This window comes from Calypte anna, chromosome 14 (assembly GCF_003957555.1).
Source record: "Calypte anna isolate BGI_N300 chromosome 14, bCalAnn1_v1.p, whole genome shotgun sequence".
In the NCBI taxonomy this organism is placed as follows: domain Eukaryota; kingdom Metazoa; phylum Chordata; class Aves; order Apodiformes; family Trochilidae; genus Calypte; species Calypte anna.
Window position 1 is genome coordinate 3,722,380 of NC_044260.1, and position 23,485 is coordinate 3,745,864.

Here is a 23,485-nt window from a genome sequence, read left to right on the forward strand (position 1 = left end):
AAAACACATTTATAGCTAAAAATACTTTTTTTTTTTTCCTCGCTCATTGCCACAAGTTTTACTTTTATTTTTTTCTTTTTTTCCCCCCACTAGTATTCCCTCCCCACCCTACAACCCCCCCTCCTCTCCCGCGGTCGGGAAGGTGAGGGTGGGTTTTTGGGGGGTGTTTATGGGGAGGTGGCTGGGAGCACGGAGTTGGGGGGGTGTCGGGGCAGGTTGTCTCATTGCACCCCCTTTTTTTCTCTTTCACAGGCAGCGCCGAGACCGCCACGCCGGGGCTGGCTCCCTGCACCGCGCCATGGGACGCTTGGACGCCTTATTTTTGAAAACCATCTGATTTTTTGGGGGGAGGAGGAGGAGGGGGGGGTGGGGGGCGGGGGGGGAGGGTGGGGGGGGGAAAGAAGGCGGTGGCGGGCACCGACAGCGATCCGGGAGACTCCTTGAAGCTTTGCGAGTGGATGATGGATGGCCGAGATTTCGGGCCCCCCCGCTCGGTCCACGGGCCCCCTCCGCTGCTCTCCGGGCTGGCCATGGAGAGCCACCGCCTGGGAGCCACCGGCCGCCTGGCCCCCGCCGCCGGTCCCATGGCTGCCGGGATTCCCGCCGCCCTCCAGCCCGGAAAGTTCCTCGCATCGGGCATCAGCCTCCACTCCCACCCGGGTAAGGTTCTGCGGACCCCCTCACCCTCCCCATAAAAAAAAAAAAAAAAAAAAGAAAAAAAAAGCCCCGGTAGCTCCCTCCCCAGTCTCCTTCCCGGGCAGCTGCAGACCCCGAGGGCTGGCAGCCGGCAGGGCTTTAAGCGCCAAAAATATAATTATATATATATATATAAAATGCATGCTACCAGCTTTTGCGTGTGTTTTCCCCAAGGGTTTTCTGCCTTGCCTGGCTTTAGTTTGTACTGGGGAAAAACAAAACAAAACAAGAGGGGAAAATAGATGGCGTGAAAAAAAAACAGGGGAAAGAAAGGGGAAAAAAAAATAACATAATGGAGGAAGAATTCCCTTCCAGCGCTCCGTTTGTTGGCAGCGAGAAAAATCCCCGCCGAGGCGGCTACGGGTGTTTTGTGGCATAAACGCGGGGAATAAATCTGATTTTTGGCAAAGCTGTGAGAGAGGCAGCTCCGGGACGGGAGGGGATCGCGGCTAGGTAAAAATAAAAATCCCGAACAGACGAACAGAACACCTTCAGGCTTGGAAAAAGGGCAAACGGGGGCAGTTTTGGTGATTTCTCTTGGGCAGTGCAGCCCGAGCTCCGCTGCCGTCCCCGGCACTGCCTGGATTTGGATCTTTTTGATTTTTTGTCCTGGGTGATTGTAATTATTATCAATCCCTCAAACAAAACTTTTTCATGCAGGGGCTGCTCCCTTTTTATATTTTTTATTCCGCTTCTCGAAGTGCTCCTTTCCCGGCCAGCCCCAGGGCTGCCTCTCCGTTAAAAAAAGAAAAAATAAAAAAAAATTAAAGCATTGAAATGTACAGGGTTTTTTTTTTTTTCCCCTCGGTCAGCTTTTTATTTATTTGCTTTAAAAACTGTATTTTATGGGAGGGATTTTAATTTTTTCCTCCTTTCCGAGCTCCCTTTCCCAGCGCCTGGCAGGGTGGGAATACGTGGGGTCCGGCAGCCTCCGAGAGGGCGCTGCCTGCAGCCTCCTGCCCGCATTCCTCCCCGATCTTCTGCCGGGCTGCTACCGAGCTTGCCCGGGGAGGACGTAAGGGGTTTCTGACCGTTTGTTTTCCCTTTCTGGCTCAGTTTTTTTTTGTTTTTTCTCCCTTTCTTTCCCCTGGGCGTGGAGAGGTGACTCGGAGTTTACTTTAGGCGTTGGGAGGGTGACAGGTTTTGCAATAATAAACCTGCTTTTCTCCCAGCCACCCGGCATGAATGACTTTGAAATTTGCAAACCTGATTGCCAACATCTGCAGAGAAGGAAGCAGCCCGAATCGAGGGAAAAAGATTTATTAGTTTTAGACTAGGTGGCAGTGCCAATTTCCCAGGTGCTAAGAGGAGAGGTGTAAAGCGAACGGCTCTGAAGCCAAGCACATGGGCAAACACCTTCTTTCCTTCCCTTTTGTCTTTTTCTTTTTTTTTTTTTTTTTTAAGTCATGAGTATTTTTTCCCCTCCTCCACCTCTTTCTAAAACAGAATAAAATCACTGCAAAAATTCGTCTGGACAATCTCAAGACAAACCGGGTGTGGGTTGTTGTTGTTTCTTTTTTTTTTTTTTTCCCCCCCACAGTTTTTTTTTTTTTTGCGATTTTTTTTTTTTTTTTTTTTTTTTTTTCTTTTCCCCTCCCAAAGTTTCCTTTTCTGGTTGGTGCTTTCCCGGAATCCAGGCAGCCCTGGAAGGAGCAGCTGAGCTCTGTGCTACCATCCACAAGCTCTCCCACTGCTCCGGCAAGCTCTTGGGCTGGGAGTGAGCCTCAGATTTGAGCCCTCCCCGCAGAGGGAATGTTTTTTTTGGGGATCCCTCTAATTTTTTTTATATATATTCTTATTCTTTTAATTTATTTTTCTTTGAAACCTTTTGATAATCCCCCCATCCCAGCCTGTACCTCCTTGGTGCCCGGCTCTCCCCGTGAGCTCCCTGGGACGATGGCTTGCAGTGAGGTTGGTTTCACTGTGGCAGTTCCCAACCAGACTGAAAACTGCATGAAAAAGAGGTGTACAGTTAACAATCCAAACTTCCATTGCACCACGGCAGTGGGATAGGCAGTGATTTTTAGATTCTGTTTTGTTTTATTGCTTTAACAATATTGTTTGAAATGATGGTTGCTTCCTGCTACAAAGTTGCCCTTTGTAGGTTTGCGTTTGCAGTGATGATGGTGATGTGTGGTGGTGGTTTTGTTGTTGTTTGTATTTTTTGTTGGCTTTCTTTAATTTGTTTTGTTTTTAGGAGGGGTTTAGAAGGCTTGGAAAGCAAAGGCTTGTGCAAGGGGTTAAGAAAAGTGGGCAGGAGGCGAAGCCTTTAAATAGAGCCAGTTCAAACCAATCTTTAAATACCGCCGGGCTGAAGAAAGAGATTGTTGAATCTGTCCCAGCGTCCTCCTAAAATAAATAAGCCCCTGTAAAAATAGCACGATTGGCCATATTTGAGGATCCAGTTATCACCAACACCAACTCCTTATTTTTCTTGTAGCCTCTGCTCGTGACGGCAGCCCAGGCTCTGCCAAAGTGCGGGTGCTTGGGCTGTGACCGATCCCCCCTCCCCCCAGACTGTTGTCTTTTCTCTGGGGGGTGTTCTTATTCCATGGTAGCACTTTGGTGCTGTGCAGGCTGGGGGCACAGGGACAGAAACCCTTTTGTTGGAAGTGCATGGAGGGAGCTGGAGACAGAGGTGGGAGGTGGACCAGCCCTCAGCTGTGTGGCTTCCATCCTGTGTCCCCCCTGCCTTCCCAGGCATTGCCCTCTCCCCATCCCCAGGGGAGACCAAGGGGAGGTTTTGGAGGCTGGGGAGCATTGGGGTGCTCTGCTGGGCCCTGCTGGGGGAGGAAAGTGACTGTTTGCAATGGAATTTCATCCCTGGCCAAGCTTGCCTGGAAGACCTTACATAAAAAGCTGCTGCAATCGATGGAGTCAGGCGGGTGAGTCCATTAAAGCAGCAGCGCGCTCCGCTCCGCAGCCTGCGGCACAACATCCAGGGATTTGAGAGTTTTGTTCCTTCCCTGCCCCACCATCTTCAGGTCTAAGCGAGTGTCCCGGTCTCAGCTCCATCCCGTGGTGGTTGTGCTTTTCTTGGCAGCTTCTGTGTTTTTGGGGGAGGTGGAAAAGGCTCCTTGGGATTGGATTGTAAAAGGGCTACTCCGGGATCGTGTCTGTGCCAGGCAGCGGGGCTGTGTGAGCAGATATCCATGTGCAGAAAAACTCCCTCAGTTTAAAATAATCGTAATAAAATTCTGCGTTTTTGCCATGTACTGAGGTATCTTTTCTTGGATCGGATGTGTTTGGGCAGGCTACTGGAGTAGATGTGTGTTTATATAAAAGGACACTCAGCCTCTTCCATTAAAATACGCTTCAGAAACACTTTCCCGGGAAAAGGGACGTGGCTGTAGGAGCAGAGCTGACTTTGTGTTAAATCCAACTGGAGGGCAGGGGCTGAAAGGAAAGCGGTCAGGTGGAGGGGAGAGATTTTTGGTTTGCTTTGCTTTCAGTTCTTCCACATTAGCATGTGCATTCAAATGCAGGGATTTAGGGTGGAAACCATTCCTGCTTCCAGGCCTGCTGTGCCCAGGGAGAAGTTTTCCAGGACAGCTGGGCCAGGTAGGAGTGTAGGAGCTGGGGGAAAAAAAAACCCTGAAATATCCTCTTCCCTCAGGATAGCTTTGCTGTGCCAGCGAAATCCCACTGTAGCCATCCTTAAAATGGCAAAATTGTACTTCTGCTGAGCCGGCAGGTTTCACAGAGGAGGCCTTGCTGTCGGTGGTGCCAGCAGAAGCACAATTTGCTCATCGAAACCACATCGATGCTTAAAATCTCTTCCCTGATGGGATACACCAGGATGGCACCAGTGCAGTGCTGGACCGAACCGTGCCCTGCTCCTCCACGGAGCTGGGCTGGGAAGGAGGGGGCTCCCGGACCAGCGGTGGAATTTTGCCTGGGGTTCGACGCGGCACTTTTTTGGTCACGTTTTGATGCTGCAAGGAAAATACCATCGGTGTTTAATGGCCCTTGAAATCGCCGTTCCCCCTCCCTGCCCGCCCAGGGGGTGGTGCGAGGGGGGCTCGGTGGGGCAGGGGCTGGCCAGGTAACACCGGGAGGAATGCGGGCCGGCTGGAGACTTGCCTGGGGAGATGTTTCTCCTCCCTCGAGGTCCTGATGAAGTGAGAGGCTCTTTGATATGTGTTTGCAGGCAGAGCAGGGAGTGTGCTTGTCCGGGGCTCGGGGACGTGCTGCTGGGCTGTGCTTGGTGGGGATGTTGTGTTGGGACCCGGTATGCTTATCCCGTTTATACCTGGCATCTCCGGGGGTGATGGAAGTGCTGGGCTATTAAGTGATGCCCCTGCAGCTTCTCGTGGCCATCTTTGCACTAGGGATGGAAAAAGAGGCTTCTGCGTTTTTAGGAGTCTCCTATCTTGTGCTCGTGTGGTTTTGGGGACTCTTTTAACTGATGTCCTGGTGGTTTCCCCAAGGTCCTGATGGTTGGGTGGATTGTAAGGTGGCATCTTCATCCTTTAGAAAGGGTGGGAAGGACTGTCCATTCTGTCCTCCAGCCTTTTTTGAAGTTCCCATCCCAAGTGGTGGTAGCTGGTGGATGGGATGCTGGGCTCGGACTGTGGACAGGAGCCTGAGGGTCAATGTGGTGATGTAACCCTGCTCAGAGCAAGGTCCTGCTGGATCTCTGTTGTCTTGTGGTTCCTAAGACCTTCCCCAGCTGAAAGGGTGGGAGCCTGACCCTGCCTCTGACACCCGAGACTGGCAAAGATGCGCTTTATTAGCATGGTTTCTAGCAGCCCTTCTCCCAGCCCCATCGAGCCTTGCCTCCCACCCAGCACCCAGTCTCCTTGGTGGGGTTGTACAACTGACTGATGGTGTGCCAGGGAAAATTTGATCTGGAGGATGTGTTAATGCTAGAAATCCTAGCCTGGGATAACATGGGGCATCGGGCATGTCCCCAGCGCTGGGGACAGGCTCCTGCTCTTTCCCAGCACAGCAGCTGTTGGAGAAATGGAAATGACTGGGAATTAATCTCACTGCAGACGTGGTTATCAGAGCGGGGCTTTCGTAAGGGAAATTTTAGATCTCCTGCCTAGGATAACCCAGGGTAAAGCTGAAATTAGTTTATAATTATATAGTAAATAACCCCCCATCTTGTCATTTCACCATCTTGTGATGAATATGGAAATGAATATTGTTCAGGGGAATTAACTTCGTGAGGGCAGCCTTCCAGGTGAGCGCCTCGCGGCTGGGCTGCGACCGTCGGGAGGGTGTCAGATCACCTCCTCCTGCTGGGGTGAGCTCCCAGCGAGTTGAAACAAGGCTCCGTGTGTTTGCATCGTGTACTGAACTGATCCAGTTAAAGCTTGGGGCGGGAGGTGGTGCGGGGAATCGGGGCCAGGCTGGCATGTGCTGACATGAAAGCTGCCTCGCCGGGACGAGGGGATGTTGGTCTGGGTTAGGTAACGCGATCCAGCGTCGCCTGCTCGAGGTGCCGAGGACAAGGGAGTGCTTTGTTCTGCCTCAACGCAGAAACGGAGAGCGTAGTGGACCCTGAACCGACCTGAAAACACAGGCGGGGTTGGGGAGGATGGGGAGGAAGGGGAGCCAAGGGCAGCCCTGGGCTCCCTGCCTGCAGGGCTGGGCGAGGGAGCAGCGCTGTGTCTGGCTGCAGCAGCTCCTCGCCGGCTTTTCCAGCTGGGGATGCTCTTTAAATAGCAAAGTTTGGAAGGGGAGCGGTCCAGCGCAGCCACCCTGCAAGGTGCCACCTTTCCCTGGCCATGAGGATTTGGGGGCTTCCTTCTGTCCATGTTTTCTCCCAGCCCCGTGTTTCTGGCTGGCCTTGCTCCGGCGCGGCACAGCTGGATGTCCATGGGCACCACGACGCTGACTGGGGAAAAACACCATCTCTGCCTACTATGTATTGCCTTTTCTTATCGTTTGAGCCTCCCCAGTTCTTAAACACCATGGGGATGGCAACCACACAAACCCTTTATACCCATCCCCATCTGCTGGAGAGGATGTCGCGGCAGGTGCGCTGCCGTACGGCGGTGCCGTGGTGGTGGTGACAGTTGGGTTGTGTCACCACGCCGCCGGGATCAGCTCCTGGCTACACACTCTGCTCCGGTTTTCCTCTCCAGCTGTTGTCACTGATGGTTGTGGGCAGCGAAAGGTATCTGAGAGTTTGGTATCTCTAAATCAGGGAGGTGATGGGCAGAAAAGAGAGGGGGTGAGGGAGGGCTCGGTGTATCTGAGGCTGGTGTTTTGTTTAAATCCAGCGAGACTTGAAATAGTGGCAAAAGGATTGAAGTGACCTTGGGAATAAATTTGTTTGCCAGCGGATCAGTGGCCAAAGAGCCATTTTGAGCGAGCTGGATGCAGGCGGGCAAGCTGAACATGGTGGGTTTGGAGCAAGGGAAGGAGCAAAGCGGTGTGTTTGGGAGAGAACGTGCCTTGGTAGGGGAGTAACAAGAGATTTTAAGGCACTCGGCCCCATCTCTCTGGATCTGTATCCCTGGCAACTTCTGCAAACGTTGTTCTTGCTTCTGCTGCCATCCATCTTACCCTGTCACGTTCCTGCGAGGAAAGAGCCTTTTTGTGTTTGATGGTTTAGCTATATTGCCCGTGCTTCCCTTTCTGCCCCCCATCCCTTCTCCGCAGAATTCCCCATGGCTCAAATGTGCTTTTAATACGTGTGGTTTAATTGTTTTTAATTAAAAAAATATAAAAATAATAATTGGGCTGGCCAGCGTGCTCGGGAGGAAGGGTTTTTGAAAGGATTCAGCTCTTGGCTGCTTGCAGGCAGTGCCGGTAGCAGTGTGGGAATTAAACAACCCCCGTGTTACTGCTGCTCAGCATGTGTAATTCTGGTGGTTTGTGTCCTGATCTGCTAGGGGAGGAATCCTGTGTGCCGTGTCACATGCCAGGCAAGCAGATAACACTCCAGTGGGTAAAGATCCAGGCAGTTTGATGGGTGCAGGAGCCTTCCTGGAGTGCCTGTGACAGCCCAGGACATCTTCCCCCGGTCCCTGCTCTGCTGAGCAGGCACAAGGTGCTGGGGTTACCCTTTGCAGTCCCTGCACTACCACGGAGCTTTCTCCCTAATGAGATGAGCTGCTCAGAGTGGTGATTGTGCTGCTGCTGTTAATGGATGTTCGGGGTTTGTGCGGGATGAGAAATTCCTGCTGTGTGGACACGTCTTCCTTTCCTCGGATTCAGCTCTGACATTCATGTTGGCACAAGTGGTGTAGGCTTTCCCCTCCTGCTCCCCTCTGCCTCCTCTCCTTCCCAACCCCAACCATGGTGAATTTTATCTTCTTTACTGCTTTCAGTCTCACCAGGAGCCCAAGTCCCTTCAATCTCACCATAAGCCCAAGTCCCTTCCATCTTGTGAAGGATGTGAAAGCTTGGTGCCCATCCCTGGCCAGACTAAACACAGCTGGGAGGCAGAAGAAATGCAAAAGTCGCTCATGGATCTTTACTTGCAGGTGCTTCTTGGCCTCCCTAAGTTGAGATGTGCAAACATATGGTTGTGTATCCCTACATATTATAGGACACCCATCCAGTGCTTCACCTGGCAAAGGGTTGGCCGTCCCCGCTTGGTGTCGTCAGGGCCAGGTTGGCAATTTGTCAAGAGCCCAAGGGCTGTGCTTCAATTTGAATATGGATTTGCATAATTCATCAGGAATTAAGCTGCACTGCCATGATATTTGCCTCTGCATTTATCTCTGGTGATCGGGGAGGAGCTCAATGTTGGGCGTCTGACAGCTGCCGAGACCCCTGCGTGGTGGTGCAGAAAAGGTGGTGTGGGGCTGATATTCAGGAGGATGTGGGGAAGGCAGAAGCCTATGGAAGGAAAAAGGGCTGAACATGGGGTTGGTTGTGAGGATAGGCTGGGCACAAGCTGAGCTTTTGAACCTGGTTTCCTAAGGAAAAGAGGCTTAGGGGATATTGTGCTCCATCTGCAGAGCTCCTTCCAGCTCCAGATATCTGCAGCCCCACTGCTGAATTTCTCCCAGGGTGGTTTTGGTCCCTGCAGATGTTGTGGAGATCTGTGCTGGGCTCTGGGAGAGGGATGTGTTCACCCCTGGGACACGCTGAGCAGAACATGTGGATGCCTTTGGCTTCACCTTGTGCTTATCTCACCTGTCCAAGTGGGAGTTGTGAAACTGGAGCCATTCGGATGTGGTTGGGTCATTGGTAATGTCCTTGCTCCAGCCCTGGGGTGTTTCTTGGAGCTGGTCCCCTTCTCACTTCCAAGACCCCTGTGTCATGCAGTGGTTGCTGGCTGTTTGGTGTTAACGTTCTAATATTCAGGTCTGATCAGGGTGCTGTGCTACTCTGAGCCTCAGTTTCCCCTTCAAGTGCCACCCTCCTTTCTGAGGTGCCCTGAGAGGTGCTGAGCCACAGCAGCTGCTTTGCAAACAAGAAGTTCTAAAACAAGCAGTGATGGAGGTCACATCTCCCAGGGCTTTGAGTCATCTCAGCTCCTGCAGACTGTGCCTGGCAGGGGTCTGGGAGGCAAAGCAAACCCACATCCAGCTGCCACCTCCCTGCCAGATGTTGATGGTGGGAGTGGCTGCCTGGGTTTCTGTGGTGGACCTACTAACAGAGCAGATTGAGCTGCTGTGGGTAGATGCCACCTCTCTGATGTCCCTTGGGAGACCCTAGGGAAGTTTGGAGACTTGCAGTGAGGCCACCTGACTTCTGGAGGAAAGGGTGAGATGGGCCCCACTCTAGCATCAGGTGGGCTTTGGGATTGCAAAACCCACTCAGGATGCTGAGGCTGCTTCCAGCACATCATGGGCTTGAGCATAGCAGGATCCATCCTGGCTGTGACCCCTCTCTGTGTTGGACAGAAAGACAGACAGGGATGAACCTGGGGGTGATCCCATGGTAGCCCCCACCCACCACCCATGCAGAGGGGAGGCAGCCAGGGCAGCAGGTGACAGGAAAGAGAAGGCAGGTGGCATTTACCTTTGGGTGGGCACCGTGTTGTGTGTTTACCCGTGGGTGCTGCCCATCACACAGCAGATAGTTATTTCTCAATGGGAGGGCAGGGAGAGGATGCTGCATGGTCGCATTTAACCTGCTGGTGACCTGGTCTTAACTCATTGTGGCTGAAAATAGAGCATGTTCCCTCCAGGGCACAGCTAATGGTACTGGGATCTCTCTTTGAAGGCTGATGTAATTGCTGCTGGCAGGCAACTGGGTGCAGGTGATGTGGGGACCAGCACCCGTGGCATCCCACAATAACCTCCCCCTGCCTGTAGCTCTGGCAGTGAAGGGTAAGGAGCTCTAAGGAAGGCAGAGTGTGGGTGTTGCTGGGTTAATTGCACAGGTAGGGCTTGCTTGTTTGCATCTCATCTTCTACACCAAGTTTGGGTGATTTAAAAAAACAATAGTGAAATAAAAACAGTGTGGGGTGAATTTCAATGCATAGGACAGGGGGAGCACCTACAAGAAAAATGTGTGCAAAGTCAGTCCTAGGGACCTTGTGCCAGCCACCAGGGGCTGGAGTGTCTTCACCATTGTGAGGGATGGCCCAGAGCAAAGACATTTTGATGCTGTCCTAGAAAATCAGGAGAGGCTACAATCTAGCAGCCTGGCTCCACATTCCTGGGGATTCTGATAATTTGAGAGTTAAAATTACTATTTTTTAATTTCCGTACAGCATCTTTGTAAATGTGGAGCTGAGGAGCCCGCTGGGTTGCTGCTTGCTATTTGAAGAAAGCTGAGCAGTTGTGTAGTGAGAGTCTGGAGGTTTTGGTGGACCCCCGCTGGGGTGTCAGGTTTAATTATGTCAGTGCAAAAGGAGAGAGATCCAATGCAGTGAGGGATTTCAGGCTGGGGATGCAGAGGAGGAACTTCTGCTGGAGCAGCTGGAGCTGACCCAGGAGCGTTGGCACTGCTTTGAGTGTTTGTGCATCAGGATTAATGTGGGACTGGGTCAGTGCTTCCAAAACTGGGTGTTTCAGGCTGTGCAGACTGGCCAAGGGTCTCGGGATGGTTTCCATCCGTCTTGCCCTCTGCTAGAGGGATCTGTCTATCCACCTGCGTGGCTTCTTGCTGCCCCTCATGAAGGTGCTGTCAATAGGGAGCTGGTGTGTGACCTCACAGGGGATCTTCAGGGCATCCCATCAGAGTCCTTCTCCTGTAACCCCAACCCCTGCAGTGCTGCTAGACCTCAGGTTGCATTTGCTTTGTTGCACAGTGGAAACTGAGGCACGAGATGAGTCTGCAGGACACCAGGGTCAGAGCTGGGGCACGAGCACTGATCCCTTGAGCCCTTGCAGCCGCTTCTTCCCTTTTTCCTCCTGCTCCATCTCTGGGCTATTGGGACTGTTCTAGCTCCCGGGTGAGGAGGAGGTGAGCTGTAGGGCTCGGTCTGATGATATTTATTTCCACAGAGGTGGGAACCCCCACTTGCCCCGTGCGTGCACCCTGCCCTTTGGTGTGCCTTGGCTGCAGGGGGGGGCCTGGCAGCGAGGTGATTCACCTCGAGGGTAACACGGCAATAAAATCCCCAACAGGGCATCAGCACCACGGGATAATGGCTACGGGAGAGCTTGTTGGAAACCTTGGAACGCGCCGTGTTTGTGTGCTGACGCAGCTGCTGCCAGCGATAGTAAATATTGTGCAAGAGCCACTTAAAAATAAAGCAGCCTGGACATAGAGTCTCCCGTGGAATAAAATAAAATTAAAGGAAACAATAGAGAACGGCGCTGAGCTGCGGGGAGAACTCGCCTTGGCTTTTAAGGTAGTGATTTTTGCAGCTGAAGGCAAGCGGTGCGGTGATGCTGGAGCCAGCACAATCCAGGAGCGTGGACCCCCTGCTGGAGGATGCTGTCTCCGAGCTCGCCGGGGTCTTTAGAAGATGAAACAGGGAGTTAAATTGACCAGGCTGCTCTGGATTCAGGGGATGAGATCCCAGAGCTTCAGGGGACATGGAGAATCGAGGCTGTAAATTGAGGCTTTGAAGCAGCTGCCAGCTCCGTGGCATGGGGTGTAAATGTGGCAGGGTTGGGGTTTGGGGTGGAGGGTGTTGGGTTGTGATGGTGGTGATGGCTTGGGGCTGTGGGGATAGGGACCAGGATGGGGACCAGCTGCTGCTGTGGTCCAGGCACATGTGATCTGAGGGTTTTGGTTTCAGCCTGGTGTGTTTGGGAATTCGTGTCGCCGGCGTCTGTGTGGCAGGGAATCAAGGCAGCTCTGGTGCCTGGGGTGTCACTGGAGCAGCCCTGGCAGACGGGAAGAGGTGGCAAAGATTTCCTCTGTCAGCACTCCTGGCTCTCAGCTGTTTGCAACCATAAATGTGTGGATGAGAAATGGCTGTGGCCCTGCCTCGCCATGCTATTTCACTCCTCAACAGGGAGGTGTGTGCTGGGGGGGGAGGCCTAAGAAGGGTCTCCCCTGGGAAGCTGCTGCTTCTACAGGGAGAGGATCAGGGGTGCATGGATGGTGGTGAGCACAGGCAGGTGGTGCTGGGACAGTGGCTGTGCCACCAGTGGTGGGACAGGGGGCTCTGTGGGGGCTGACAGCCAGCAGGCACTCACTGTACTTGGACTACTGTTTTCCTCCCTCCCTGCTGGGGGGAAAGGGGACTCATGAGGATGTAAGCGTTTCTCCAGCTGTTTGTGGCATGGACTGCTGTCCCAGTTGGCTGCCTGGGAGGAGGGGTGCTGTGGGTCAGACTGGGGAAGAGGTGACCGTGCTCCCGGCCAAGAGCGGCTGCGGCTCCTGCTTTGTGCCAGAGCCCAGCAGCCAGTTGAGACCCTGTCTGCAACCTCCCCCGGGTGCCCAGAGTTGAAAACATCCCATGGAAATAAACCCAAAGCCTCTCCTATGTGTTTACCAGCACCTCTGGTTTTAGACTGTGGGGCCAGGCTTTTTAGCTCCTTGGCCACAGCTCCTTGCCAGCCTACTTCCTGGCAGTGTGTCCCTGTGTCACAGCCTGGGGAGGATGGGGCAAGATGCCGGCGGTTGGAAACATTTTATAAGTAGCAGAAACCCATAACGGGCTGGTGAGGGAGAGTTACTTCACTTCTCCCAGGGTGCTGGAGGTCTTCCGGAGATGGGGCTGTGGTTTCTTGGGCAAAGCTGTCTTGTGCCCGGGGCTCAGCTTCAGGGGGTGCTTTGCAGCCAGCATCACAAGTGGCCACTTGCTTGCCTGTTCAGGCTGCCAATCACTCAGATGTGTCCTGTTGTATGATTCCCTTTGAGGTGACAACGTGGACTTGAGAACCATCCCCAAGCAGGAGCAAGAGGCTTTGTGGATGCTGCTTCTCGCTGGTGCTGTGGCTCGTTTGGAAAACTGGACTGAGGGAGTGAATTCCCAGTTGAGTCATGTCTGCATGGCGCCCGCTTGCTGTCCTTTATTCCTGTGGGTGCCCAGGGGAGCTGTCACCTCTGCACTGGGTTGGCAGCTGTCAAGGGAGGGCAGTGTGGGGATGCTGTTGAGGTGCCAGTCGGTGTCCTGCAGCCAAGCTGGGCTGGAGCAGCATTTCCAACACTGGCACACACACGAGCTGGTGTGTCAACCTGACCATTGGGCTCCAGCCTGTCCTCCTCCTGCCCTGCTCTATCACAACTCAAGCTTGGGACACTTCTTTGGCTGAAGCTGAATTTCAAGCCTGAGGACCAGAGGGTCGAGATGGAGAGAGACCACTCTGATGGAGAGAGAAAACTCTGGGTGACCAGTGGCACGCTGCAGCCAGCTGCACTGCTGGAACATCTACCTCAGCCAGGAGATGTTTTCTGGTGGCTCCCTCTTCCTGGGGAGCTTTGGGCAAACCCCAAGTGGTCCAAGCACGTGGGGCCCCATTTCCCTCCTGCTTCCTCTGGCAAGGCCTCTGGCCTCCAGACGTTTGGTGTGCGGTCAATGTGGTTGCTGGTATCTCATCTCCACATCAGTCACAGTCCCTCCCGGTGGTGACTCACCGGCCATACCTCTTCCCCCCTTGTGCACTCTTGGAGAGCAAAGTTGATGTTTTCAACCAGACTGACACATCTGCACCCACCAAGTTCCTCTGGTAACAGCCTCTGGTGATTTATGTCTCAATCGTGCAAAAAGCAGGTATGTTTTATCATGGTGGAGCTGGGAAGGAGGGGATGGCTGTGTGTTCCCCCTGTTCCCAACCACTGCACCCACTGGAGCATCCCGGGGGTAGCTGAGCAGGGACATGCACTTTGGCTGCCAGTTCTTGTCTTCACACAGGGTTAAAGTGACTCGAGGTTTAATTTCTACGCCCATTAAACCCTTTTACCTTCTGAGCTGCTTTGGATCACGTGAGCCCACACCAGCAAAGTGCTCGTGTGGGGTTGGTGTTGGTGATGCCTTCTGCTGGATGCCGTGCTGATGGGCACACGCGTTCGACCTGGTGTGGTGGGGCAGGGCAGGAGGAACTCAGCCAGTCTGAGGCTGGCAGTGCTGCCAACTCACTCACACCTCCCTGCCTGTGCCACGGTGCCAGCCTGCCTCTGGGTCAGCTGGAGGAGCGTGGCTCAGCCTGCCGAGACCTGTCGGCATGTCCCTGGGCGAAGCGGATCTTGCGGTGGTTCAAGCAAACGCCCTGGCCCCCGGCAGATGGAGATGGTTGTGGTTTCCCCCTCTCCCCTCCCTTTCTCCTGGCAAATGCCCATGGTTGGGGTGAGCCGTACATTGCTCACTGCGGTAGAGTTTCTCCCCTTGGCATCGTTTTCTGGCACAGAGATCCAAGGAGGGAGCGACTCGCCTGCGGCCGCCTCCTGCAAATGCTGCTGCTCGGTGCATGGAGGAGCAGCTTCACCTCCAGGTCCTGCCCTGTGGAAGTGGGGCAGCAGGTTTCAGGCTGTGTATGAGTCTTATGCTGGTTCAGGGTTGCTGCTGAAGGACTGTATGGAAAGGATGCTCTGGTGGTGCCTTGGGGTTGAATTTGCATCCAGGAAGGCTGTAGCTCCCTTCCCAGCTCTGGGTCCTGGCAGGGAATATGGGCCAGGTGAATATAGCTGAAGCAGCTTCTACCTTTGGATATTTAGGAAGGGAAAACAGTTCTGGTAAAGGAGAGGTTGGGTTTTGAGTGGCTCTCTGGTTTTGCTGCTGGTCAGCTGGGTGGTTTGGCCAGGTCCTTGCACATGCCTGTGTCTTGGTTTTCCCACCTGCAAAGCTTTGGGGTATGCTGTGGGCCCCTGTGCTAGGATTGCTCCTCTCCTAGAAGCAGCACTGCTATTGTGGCTCACAGGAGGCTCTGGAAGGGCTGTCTGGTGCCAGGTGTTTGACTGGTGGCATCAGGTCAGTTCTGCTGCTGCTTCCCAGCCAGGATGGTGGCACAATCCCATAGGCTCCTCATCCTGTCCCACTGAACCTGTCCCCAGCTCAGACTGCATGTGAAACTGCCTGCTACCACTGCTGCCTTTTCCAGTGCTGTGGCTCAAAAACTTCTGTGACATCTTGTTTCATGGTTTGCAGGTGTAGGGGGTTTCATCTGCCTTTTGGCCACTCTCCTCCATGATCCCTTGTCTAGGGTAAGGTGCTGCAGGCAGGGAGCTGCCCCAGTAGGACCAAGGATGCAACCAGTACCAAAACGCCTCTTTGGGTACCAGTACCTTAAGCTATGTACAGGATTCTTTGTGCTAGGTGAGAGGGCTGGATCAAGTCCCCTTCCTGGAGCTTTGCAGGTGGCTTCATGTCCTTGCACTGTGTGCAAGATGCCACAAGCATCTGTGCACAGCAGTGTCTGCAGCATGGGATGTGTCTCATCGCCATCCCGTGCCGGTGCTCCTGCCTGCTGGAGCAGCTGCAGCTGGCATCGAGGTCTGGCTGGGAGAAGGAGCTCACGTGGTGATGTGTGGAGGCTGGGGCTGGTGTGGCTTGGGGTGCTCCAGGGTATTTGTCATGCTGAAACCATGTGCTCTGCCAGATGGGACTCGTGTTCCCTCTGAAATGTGTCGCTCCTGCTCCAGATGCTGGCCCGCTGCCAGCCCAGCCGTGCTGGTGGAGGTGGTGGTGGTTGAGGAAAAAAAACCAAAACAAACCAACCAACACACTGCATAGTGGAGCTGCTCACAGCTCACCTGGGTGCCCTTGGGTGCTACCCAGCGCTCTCCAGCCCTGGAGTAAGAAAAAGTGTTTGGCAGTGCTCCAGCACTGATGGTTTTGAGGTTACCAAGGAGTGGTGTGAATGCATGTGCACGCTCATTGCCTTTACAGCACCTTGCAGAGGACTGAATGGCAAGATTTACCTGCTGGGAATGGGCTCTGCTTTGAACTTTGTGGGCAGAGCAGCTCCCCTGGTCCTGCCGCTGGAGGGTTGGAGTGCTGGGAGGTGTTGGGTGATGGATCTGGGCCAGGAGCTGTGCCGGAGCTCTGCGTCGGTGAAGCACATATGCCGGGATGCAAACATGTATGGGAAAGAGATCCCGGCTGTCTAAATAATGTGAAATATTGACTAGCTCTCACAGATGGTGCTCCACGTGCAGCTTTGGGGACTGAACTTCTCTGTCTCCTCTTAGATTTTGTTGTGAGGTTGGTTTTGATCCAGTTGGATGCTGGACTCTGGGCAGAGTTGTTGCCTAGTTGCTTTCCGTGGGATCGTTGAATTTTGGGGAAGTTGGTTGCTTATGGGGTCTGAGGAGGGGAAAGGAGGAGGGTTGCAGAGGGCTTGACTGGCTCCTTCAGACTCTGCTGATGGCTTTTATTTATTCTTTAAATGATGGCACCAACTGGGATGCTGGTTCTCACAATGTTGGGGTTTGTAATATTGTGCGGATGCCGTTTGGTGGCACTGTTGGAGAGGGATTGCTGCCTGTAGCCAAGAGCTTGCGTTACCACCACTGTTATGGTGATTGCATTCGCTGATGAAACGCTGCCTACGATTACATGTGTGAGGTTTTTGGGGGATTCACTTTAGGAGGAGGCCCCAGTGTCCAGGACATAATCCAGACTGCTGGCATCATGGACTTGGGGGACATGCTGCTTTTGTATCACCTGGTGGATGGGTGGCAGGTTTTCTGCTCTGTTTTGCCTTTTTCCAGACTAAGGAGCTGCTTTTGGCTCCGTGAACCTATGCTTGGTGTGAGCTGCTGTGGAGGATGCCCTTGCTTTTTCCCAAAGCCTGGTGCTGGGCAGCTGCAGCAGGGACAGTCAGTGTTGGCAAAGCTGTGCTGGGAAGAGGATTTTGTCATTGGTTAGGGAGTGCCCTCACCCACGGGTCACTGTTCTGTGCTCAGACAGCTTCTCAGCCAGGTGCTTTGGTTGTTCAGCCTGCAGGCTCTGCTCCCTGGCTGCCCAGGCAGAGCCCTGCAGAGGTGCAAGGGGTGAGCTGGGGGGTCCTGCAGCGTGGGGTCTGTCCCGGGGGTGGGGGTCCCAAGCAGCCATCCCCACCGTGGGCTGTGTGCCAAGTGCCTTGGCCACCCGTGTCCTCGCAGCCGCCGCTCCTGGCGCATGAGGGACCGACAGCCACAACAGTCTGTGCTTCTGCAGGGCTGGTTCCAAGGTGGCTGAAACATGTTTCCTTCTTCTGTTTCCCATTTTCTGCAGGCTTTTCCCATCTGCCTAATGGGCTCTACCCCTCGTACATTCCCCTGAGCCACCTTGAGCCCCCCAGCGCTGGCAGTCCTCTCCTGGCCCAGCTGGGTCAGCACAGCCTCTTTGAGTCACAGAAAGGTGAGTCTGGGTCCCCGTGTGCCCTGTTTCTCAGTCACCCCTGGGTGCTCTCCCTGTCCTTGGGGTGTGCTTGCCTGGTGGAACTGCTGGGTGCTGGGACATGAAAGGTGAAAAGCAGGAAACCCCCCTTGGGATGTCATCCAGGGATGCCTTAGCAATACCAAGTTCTTGGATGCAGCTCTGTCCAGGTCCCTTCGTGACACCCCCGTGTGCCACCACATCACAAGGCTCAGTATGCATCAGAAACAGGGCTGTCCCGCATCCCATCTGGGCCATGTGGAGGTACCAGCCTGGTCTCCTCTGCCCTGGTCCTTCCTGACCACTTCCGAGATATCCTTGAAACTCGTTCTCTCCTGTTTTTCCACCTCTTGTCTGTCTCTGTGTAGGACTGAAGAAGTTGGAGGCCCTTAATATATTATTTTGTTCGCTTTTGATCTGCAGATGGGTTCTACCTGTCCAGCCATGCAGGCCAGTCCGCTTTGCACCCGCAGCCTCCCCTCTCGAGGACCGCGGGCAACCACGCATCGAGCGCTTTGCTCCGGGAGAAGGACCTTGGGCAGCTGCACAAGAGCTCGAAAGAAAGCATGAAAGACCCCAGCGGGAAGGAGCGGGCGTGCCGGAGCGATCTCTCCCTGCCCTTTCCCAAGAAGGAGGGCAAGCCAAAGGAGGAGCCCCGGCCCCGCAGCGTGGTAGACCTCACGCAGGACACCAAGCCTGACAGCGACCGGAAAGTCAGCATGGTGGAGAAGGCAGTGAAGGTCAGCGAGCGTCTCTCACCGTTCCTGGCGGAGCACATGCCAAATCGGGGCGCCGGTGGTGGAGAACCCAAATCCAAGAACCCACTGCAGAGCTCTTCCCTCAGCAACTGCAACAGCGGCGGGGACCCCTTGCTGAAAGTCCTGGGCACTGAGCAGGACCGCTGTGCCAAGGATCCCGCTCGGCATGACGAGAACATGAGGCCTTCCGCGCACGCCCACGCCGAGCGGCTGAAGCGGGGGGAACCCCTCCTGCCCTCCGTGGGCGCTTTGCACGTCTCCTGCAGCTGCCCCTCCCCGCACCCCTCACAGCCAGGGAAGATGACGCCGGCCACGACATTCCCTCCGCAGCCCGTCCATTCCAGCATGTACACCATCTTCCCACCGGCCAAGGAGCTGGGGAGGGAGCACAAAGTCATCGCCCCCACCTTCGTGCCTTCGGTCGAGGCCTACGACGAGAGGAGCGGGCCCATCCAAATCGCCTCGCAGGCCCGTGACAACAAGGTGAAGGACAAGGACCTCAGCAAGGTGGGGGTGCTGCAGTCACCCACAGAGCGGTGCCTCGCAGATGCCTCCCGCACGCTCTTGTCCCAGGACTATTCTTGCCACAGCGATGCCAAGAGGATGGAGGCTCTGCGGGAGAAGGGCTCGGTGATCAGGGCGAACTCAATGGCGTTGAAGAGACAGGTCACTTCGGAGCCCTTCCTCAACCGGCCAGGCCTGGGCTCTCCAGAGAGCAGGGAGTTCCTGGCTTCCAAGGACTTGCTGAAGCCCAATCCGGAGGCGGAACATCGGCCCTGCGAGCGGGAACGCTTCCAGCGATCCAGCTCCAAAGAAGCGGCAAAGGTCTACGGCACTTTGGACTCCTCCCGGCAGCACCTGGACCACGGTCAGCTGAAGCCACCCGAGCAGAAGTGGAAGCCCTTTGAGATGGGCAACTTCGCCACCACACAGATGGCGGTGTTGGCCGCACAGCACAACCACGTCACCCGGGTGGAGGAGGAAGCCAAGAAGGTCTACCTTGACCCCAGTGGGTTGCCACGGTCCTCGGTGGTGGGCTCACGAGGTGCCGTGGATGTCCTCCACCCTGCCTCCCATGGAGAAGGGTCGGCCATGCAGAGCCTCATCAAGTACAGTGGCAGCTTTGCCAAGGAAACTGCATCTCGGCAGACCTGCGGCAAGAAGAGCCCCTTTGGTGGCTTGGGCAACATGAAGTTGGACTCTTCACAACTGGGTGCCTCCAAAGTTCAGCAGCTGCTCTCCCAGCAGCCTGCAAAGCAGCTGAAGAGGGACCCTGAGAGACCTGAGAGTGCCAAATCCTTTGGCCGGGAGAGCATTGGCTCCCAGGGTGAGGTGGAGGTGAGGCACTTGCCTGTGGGCATCGCCGTGGCTGTGGCCCGGCAGAAGGACAACAGCAGCAGCAGCACCACCAAACTGGGGCCCAGCTTGGCAGACCGGGATCGCTCACTGTCCCTCAGCAGCATTAAAGGTAGGTTCCCTAGACTTGTTATTAAGACTTTCTTGTGGGATCTGCTCCCTGGGGAGAGCAGCCACGCAGTACAGGCTGTGTGGCATGAGCTGAGTTTGGCATCCTCTGCTCTTTTTGCTTCATGTTCCCAGCACGTTGTAGACCAAAGCAAGGAGCATGACTCTACATGCAAGAGGGTGTCCCTTTTCCCATGTTCCAACCTCTCTGTCCATCTCTGAAGGTGACCTTTCTCCAAGTTAGCAAAGGGAGTGAGGCACCCATTAGTCCACCTTCGTGATGGTGTTTTAAACCTCGTGGTTTTAAGGCAAGGATTTGGTGGGAGTGGGGGGATGGCTCTGGTCAGTGTTGTGGTGCTCTGCTTGCCTTGTACAGCAGAGTGACACTTGGGGAGAGCTCAGCTTTGGTGAGCCTACAAAGGAGTGGCTGGCAAGCAGTGGTTGGATTTCCATTTTTAGCCTTCACTTTCCCCATTTTTCAGCCTTTTTCCCCCACTCCCAAACCTCAGCAGCAAGAGGTGGTTTCTCCCAGCTGGCAGCCCCTACTCCTCTTTCCCATCGCGCTCCCCGTGGTGGGGCAGGAGCTGACTGAGGACCTCGTGGGCAGCACAGGGAGCTGTTTGTTCAGCCGTTCAGTCATCCCAGACCCTCCCAGCTTGCATTAAATGTAATTTACTGAGCCGAACTAAAAGGCTGCAAACAAGGGTTGAATTCTGGCAGGCCTCTGGGCTCGTTGCTAAGTGATGCAGTTGGCTTTCAGACAGAAAACAAGACTGCTTTTCTCCTCCTCTCACCCCCCCAAAATGCTGCCACCCTCCCCCCCCTTTTGTGTGCCAGGAGATAGTCGTCTAATAACATTAGCTTGCTTGCACTGAGTGGACGGTGCTTGAATGTTTAGACCTTTTAAGAAGGAGAAAGCAGGCTTTAGTTGGCTAATCTGTAGTATTTGGCAAGTAAAATGCAAGTATTTAGTGCCGGGCATTGGTTGTCAAGGCAACGGGCCTAAGCCTTTCCTCTGTGCATAACTGATTGAATTTTTCTATGCTGTCCGTGCGTCATGTTCGTATATATAGACAAAATGATCATTCACTGTCTGGACAATCATCAGTCTGTCCAGAAAAGGGACCGTCCTCTCGGCGGGGTGGGGGCTAGGCAGGAATTAGAGGAAAAAAGAAAAGTGTGTGTGTGCGTTTTGGATGGGGGATGAGAGGAAGATGAGGAGCCCTGTCTGTAAATAACGGAGCACAAAGGGTGTAGATGGGAGAGGGGTGGGGGTAAAATAAGAAAATGATATGTTTATAACAAAAGGTTGGTGGGGAAGTAAGGGTAGAGTCAACCCACCTTGTGGCGAGGAGGGGAGGGAGGCTGTGAGTTAACCGAGGGCTTGCTCTGTGTTCCTGTCACTGAAGAGGCAGTTGGGCAGTGATGGGGGAAAATAAAGAGGAAAAGGGGCTCCAAAAGAGGAAAACCTGGGTTAGGGGGGTGGGAGGGGGTTTGTGTGCAAGTGGGGATGCTGGTGGAGAGGCAGAAGGAGATGCTGGGACTCTGGAGCTGGTTCACAAACCCTGATGCCCCATTCTTTGGAGGCTGGGGAGTAACACTGAGCAACGAAGGCTGCATAGGGCATCATTCATAGCACTCAACATAGGGTTGAGGAGGGGCTGGTTGGGGACAGCCACTCCACACAGTGTCCTGGCAGGCTGCAAGGGAAATGAGGTGACCCTGGAAAGTCCTTTGGGAGGTAGAGGTGCATGCCAGGTGTTAAAGCATCTTTGCTTTGTGCCCAAAGCCCATGGAAGGAGCCTTGGGGAGAAGAGCCAGGAGAGATGTTGTCTTGTTCCTGTATTCCTTCTGACAGTAAAGGCTGAGGGAATTGGAGACTTGACGGCAAAAAAGAAACCCATGGGCTGCCCGGGTTTGTGGAAATACACAGTGGAGGTCTCCTTGAAAAGACTGCCTGTCAGCAGGATAGATATGAAGTTCTGAGATGCTTTTCCCGTGTGCCAAGCCTGATCCAGACGGAAGAGCAAAGACTCTGGAAAAGGCTGTCAGGAGCCAGGGTGCAGCCGTGCGAGGCCGTGCTGCACCACTGAGCCCTGCAGGGTGCAGAGCATCTCCCGGGCAGGGGATGTGCTGGCAGGGTGCACCCAGAGATGGGGGGAAGCAGACAGCTTCCTTCTGGTCCTGTTAGAGTGGCCAGCAGCTCCCTGCAAGCAGGGCTGGGATTTAGGAAGGAGTCATGCCACCAAAGCATAGCATGGACAGGGGTAACAGGGGATTGTGGAAAAAATACATATGCAAGAAAGAAGCCGGGGAAAGTAAGCTGGGGAAAAACAAACCTAATATCAGGCAGATGGGGTGAAAGCCATGGATAAAATAAGGGAAGAGTGGCCCCAATACCTGGTCCTTTGAGGAGTTGTTCTTTGCTCTTGTTGAAGGCGCTTCTTTTAACCTCTTGCAGATGCAACTCCTCCGTTCCAGGCTGTATTTGGAGGAGTGGTTCTGATTCTGGATGAGCTGTTTTTCAATCCAAATATCCAGCCTCCCTTTTTGGACTCTCCCTCATCTACTATATGTGCCCCCACCGTGCCAGACCATTTCTTGTTGCATGGCTTGGGGAGGATGCAGATTCCCTCTAAGGGGTTGAATTACAGATTGGAGCATCCTGGGTTTGTGAGGGTCTGGTTCTTCCTGTTGCTGGAGGACAGAGCTTTGGACATACCCAGTGCTCCCAGACTGGTTTACAAGAGCAGAAAGTGCTGCAGAGGTGCAGAGATAAAAGGCCCCCTAAGCAGGACTGTGTGGTTTGATTCAGGGATTTATCTGGGTCTGATCTCTTTCTGAGATGGAGAAGTTACCACTGTCCTTCAGCAGAAATGGTCTTGTTGGTGCTGCTGTTCCCAAACTGGTGGCTTTCCTAACTTGAGGAATGGGTCTTTTGATGTCTTAAAGGCATGGACCTCAAACTAAATGCACTACCAGGAGCTGCCTCAGTGAGAAGATCATGGTCACACAGACAGCCTTGCTCTGTCCTTCAGGACTTTAACCTTGTCCCCACTGCCTTGGGGACAGTGGCATTTGCATGTGCTGGCTTCCAGGGTGCTGCCTCTCTGTTCCCAGAGGAGATGGGACAGTGTTCCCTGAACTGTTTCGCACATCTGATGGTGCTGGGTGACTGTCTCTTAGGGCATGGACGCTCGGAAGATGATTGTGGGGATGAGAGGAGCCGGCACCGGGACAGCCACCTCCTGGCAGGGCGCTTGGAGCGGGATCAGGAGAAGCTGCTCAGGTGGGAGTCAGAGGGAGGACAGGATCTCCTCCTGCAGTGCCACAAGCTATGCTTGGGGACAGCCTGTCTGGGGGAGGGGCAGGGTTGCATCTATCCTCTTGAAGATGCTGGCACCAGCTTTGCTGGTGTGGGGAGGAGCACTGAGTGGGGAGCCATGGGGTTACAGGCAGATCCTGAATCTGCAGCAGAGCAGTCCTAATAGACTGCTGCAAATCCATGCCTGCTCCAAAGGGATGGAGAGATGGGATGTTTTATTCTGGATGTGGTGTTAAACACCTTCATCACAGCTCCCTGTGGGTGCCTGGGCCTGGTTTGCAAACACATTCATCTGGCAGATTGGTCTGTACCGTTTGGGCTCCTCCTGCCGGGCAGCGGCCTGCAGCACTCAGACCCTCTCTCTCACTCTCTCTCTCTTGCTTCTCCCCTCACCAGAGAGAGTAAGGAGCTGGCAGATTTTGCCCGGATACACCCCTCTGGCTGTGCTACCAACGGGTTGAACTCCAACCTCATGGTGACAGGAGGCCCAGCTTTGACGGGCTCCGGGCGCTGGTCTGCAGACCCGGCTTCGCACTTGGCAGCCCACCCTTGGCTGCCCAGGACAGGGAGCCCCTCCATGTGGCTGGCCAGCCATCCCTATGGTGAGTATTCTGGGAGGGAGGGAAG

At 54.3% G+C, this 23,485-nt stretch overlaps 1 protein-coding gene across 6 annotated transcripts in view; it reads left to right on the forward strand.

The window, feature by feature from the left end:
* The first annotated feature begins 402 nt into the window (after nt 1-402).
* Nucleotides 403-23,485, forward strand: part of TNRC18 (trinucleotide repeat containing 18) — a 55,848-nt gene continuing 32,765 nt past the window's right edge. For all 6 annotated transcript variants that reach the window (XM_030459903.1, XM_030459908.1, XM_030459905.1 and 3 more), the window contains exons 1-5: nt 403-660; nt 17,168-17,293; nt 17,735-19,537; nt 22,720-22,822; nt 23,255-23,460. In XM_030459903.1, coding sequence (XP_030315763.1) covers nt 459-660; nt 17,168-17,293; nt 17,735-19,537; nt 22,720-22,822; nt 23,255-23,460 — 2,440 coding nt within the window. In that variant the 5' untranslated portion in view covers nt 403-458. The remainder of the gene's footprint in view (nt 661-17,167; nt 17,294-17,734; nt 19,538-22,719; nt 22,823-23,254; nt 23,461-23,485) is intronic.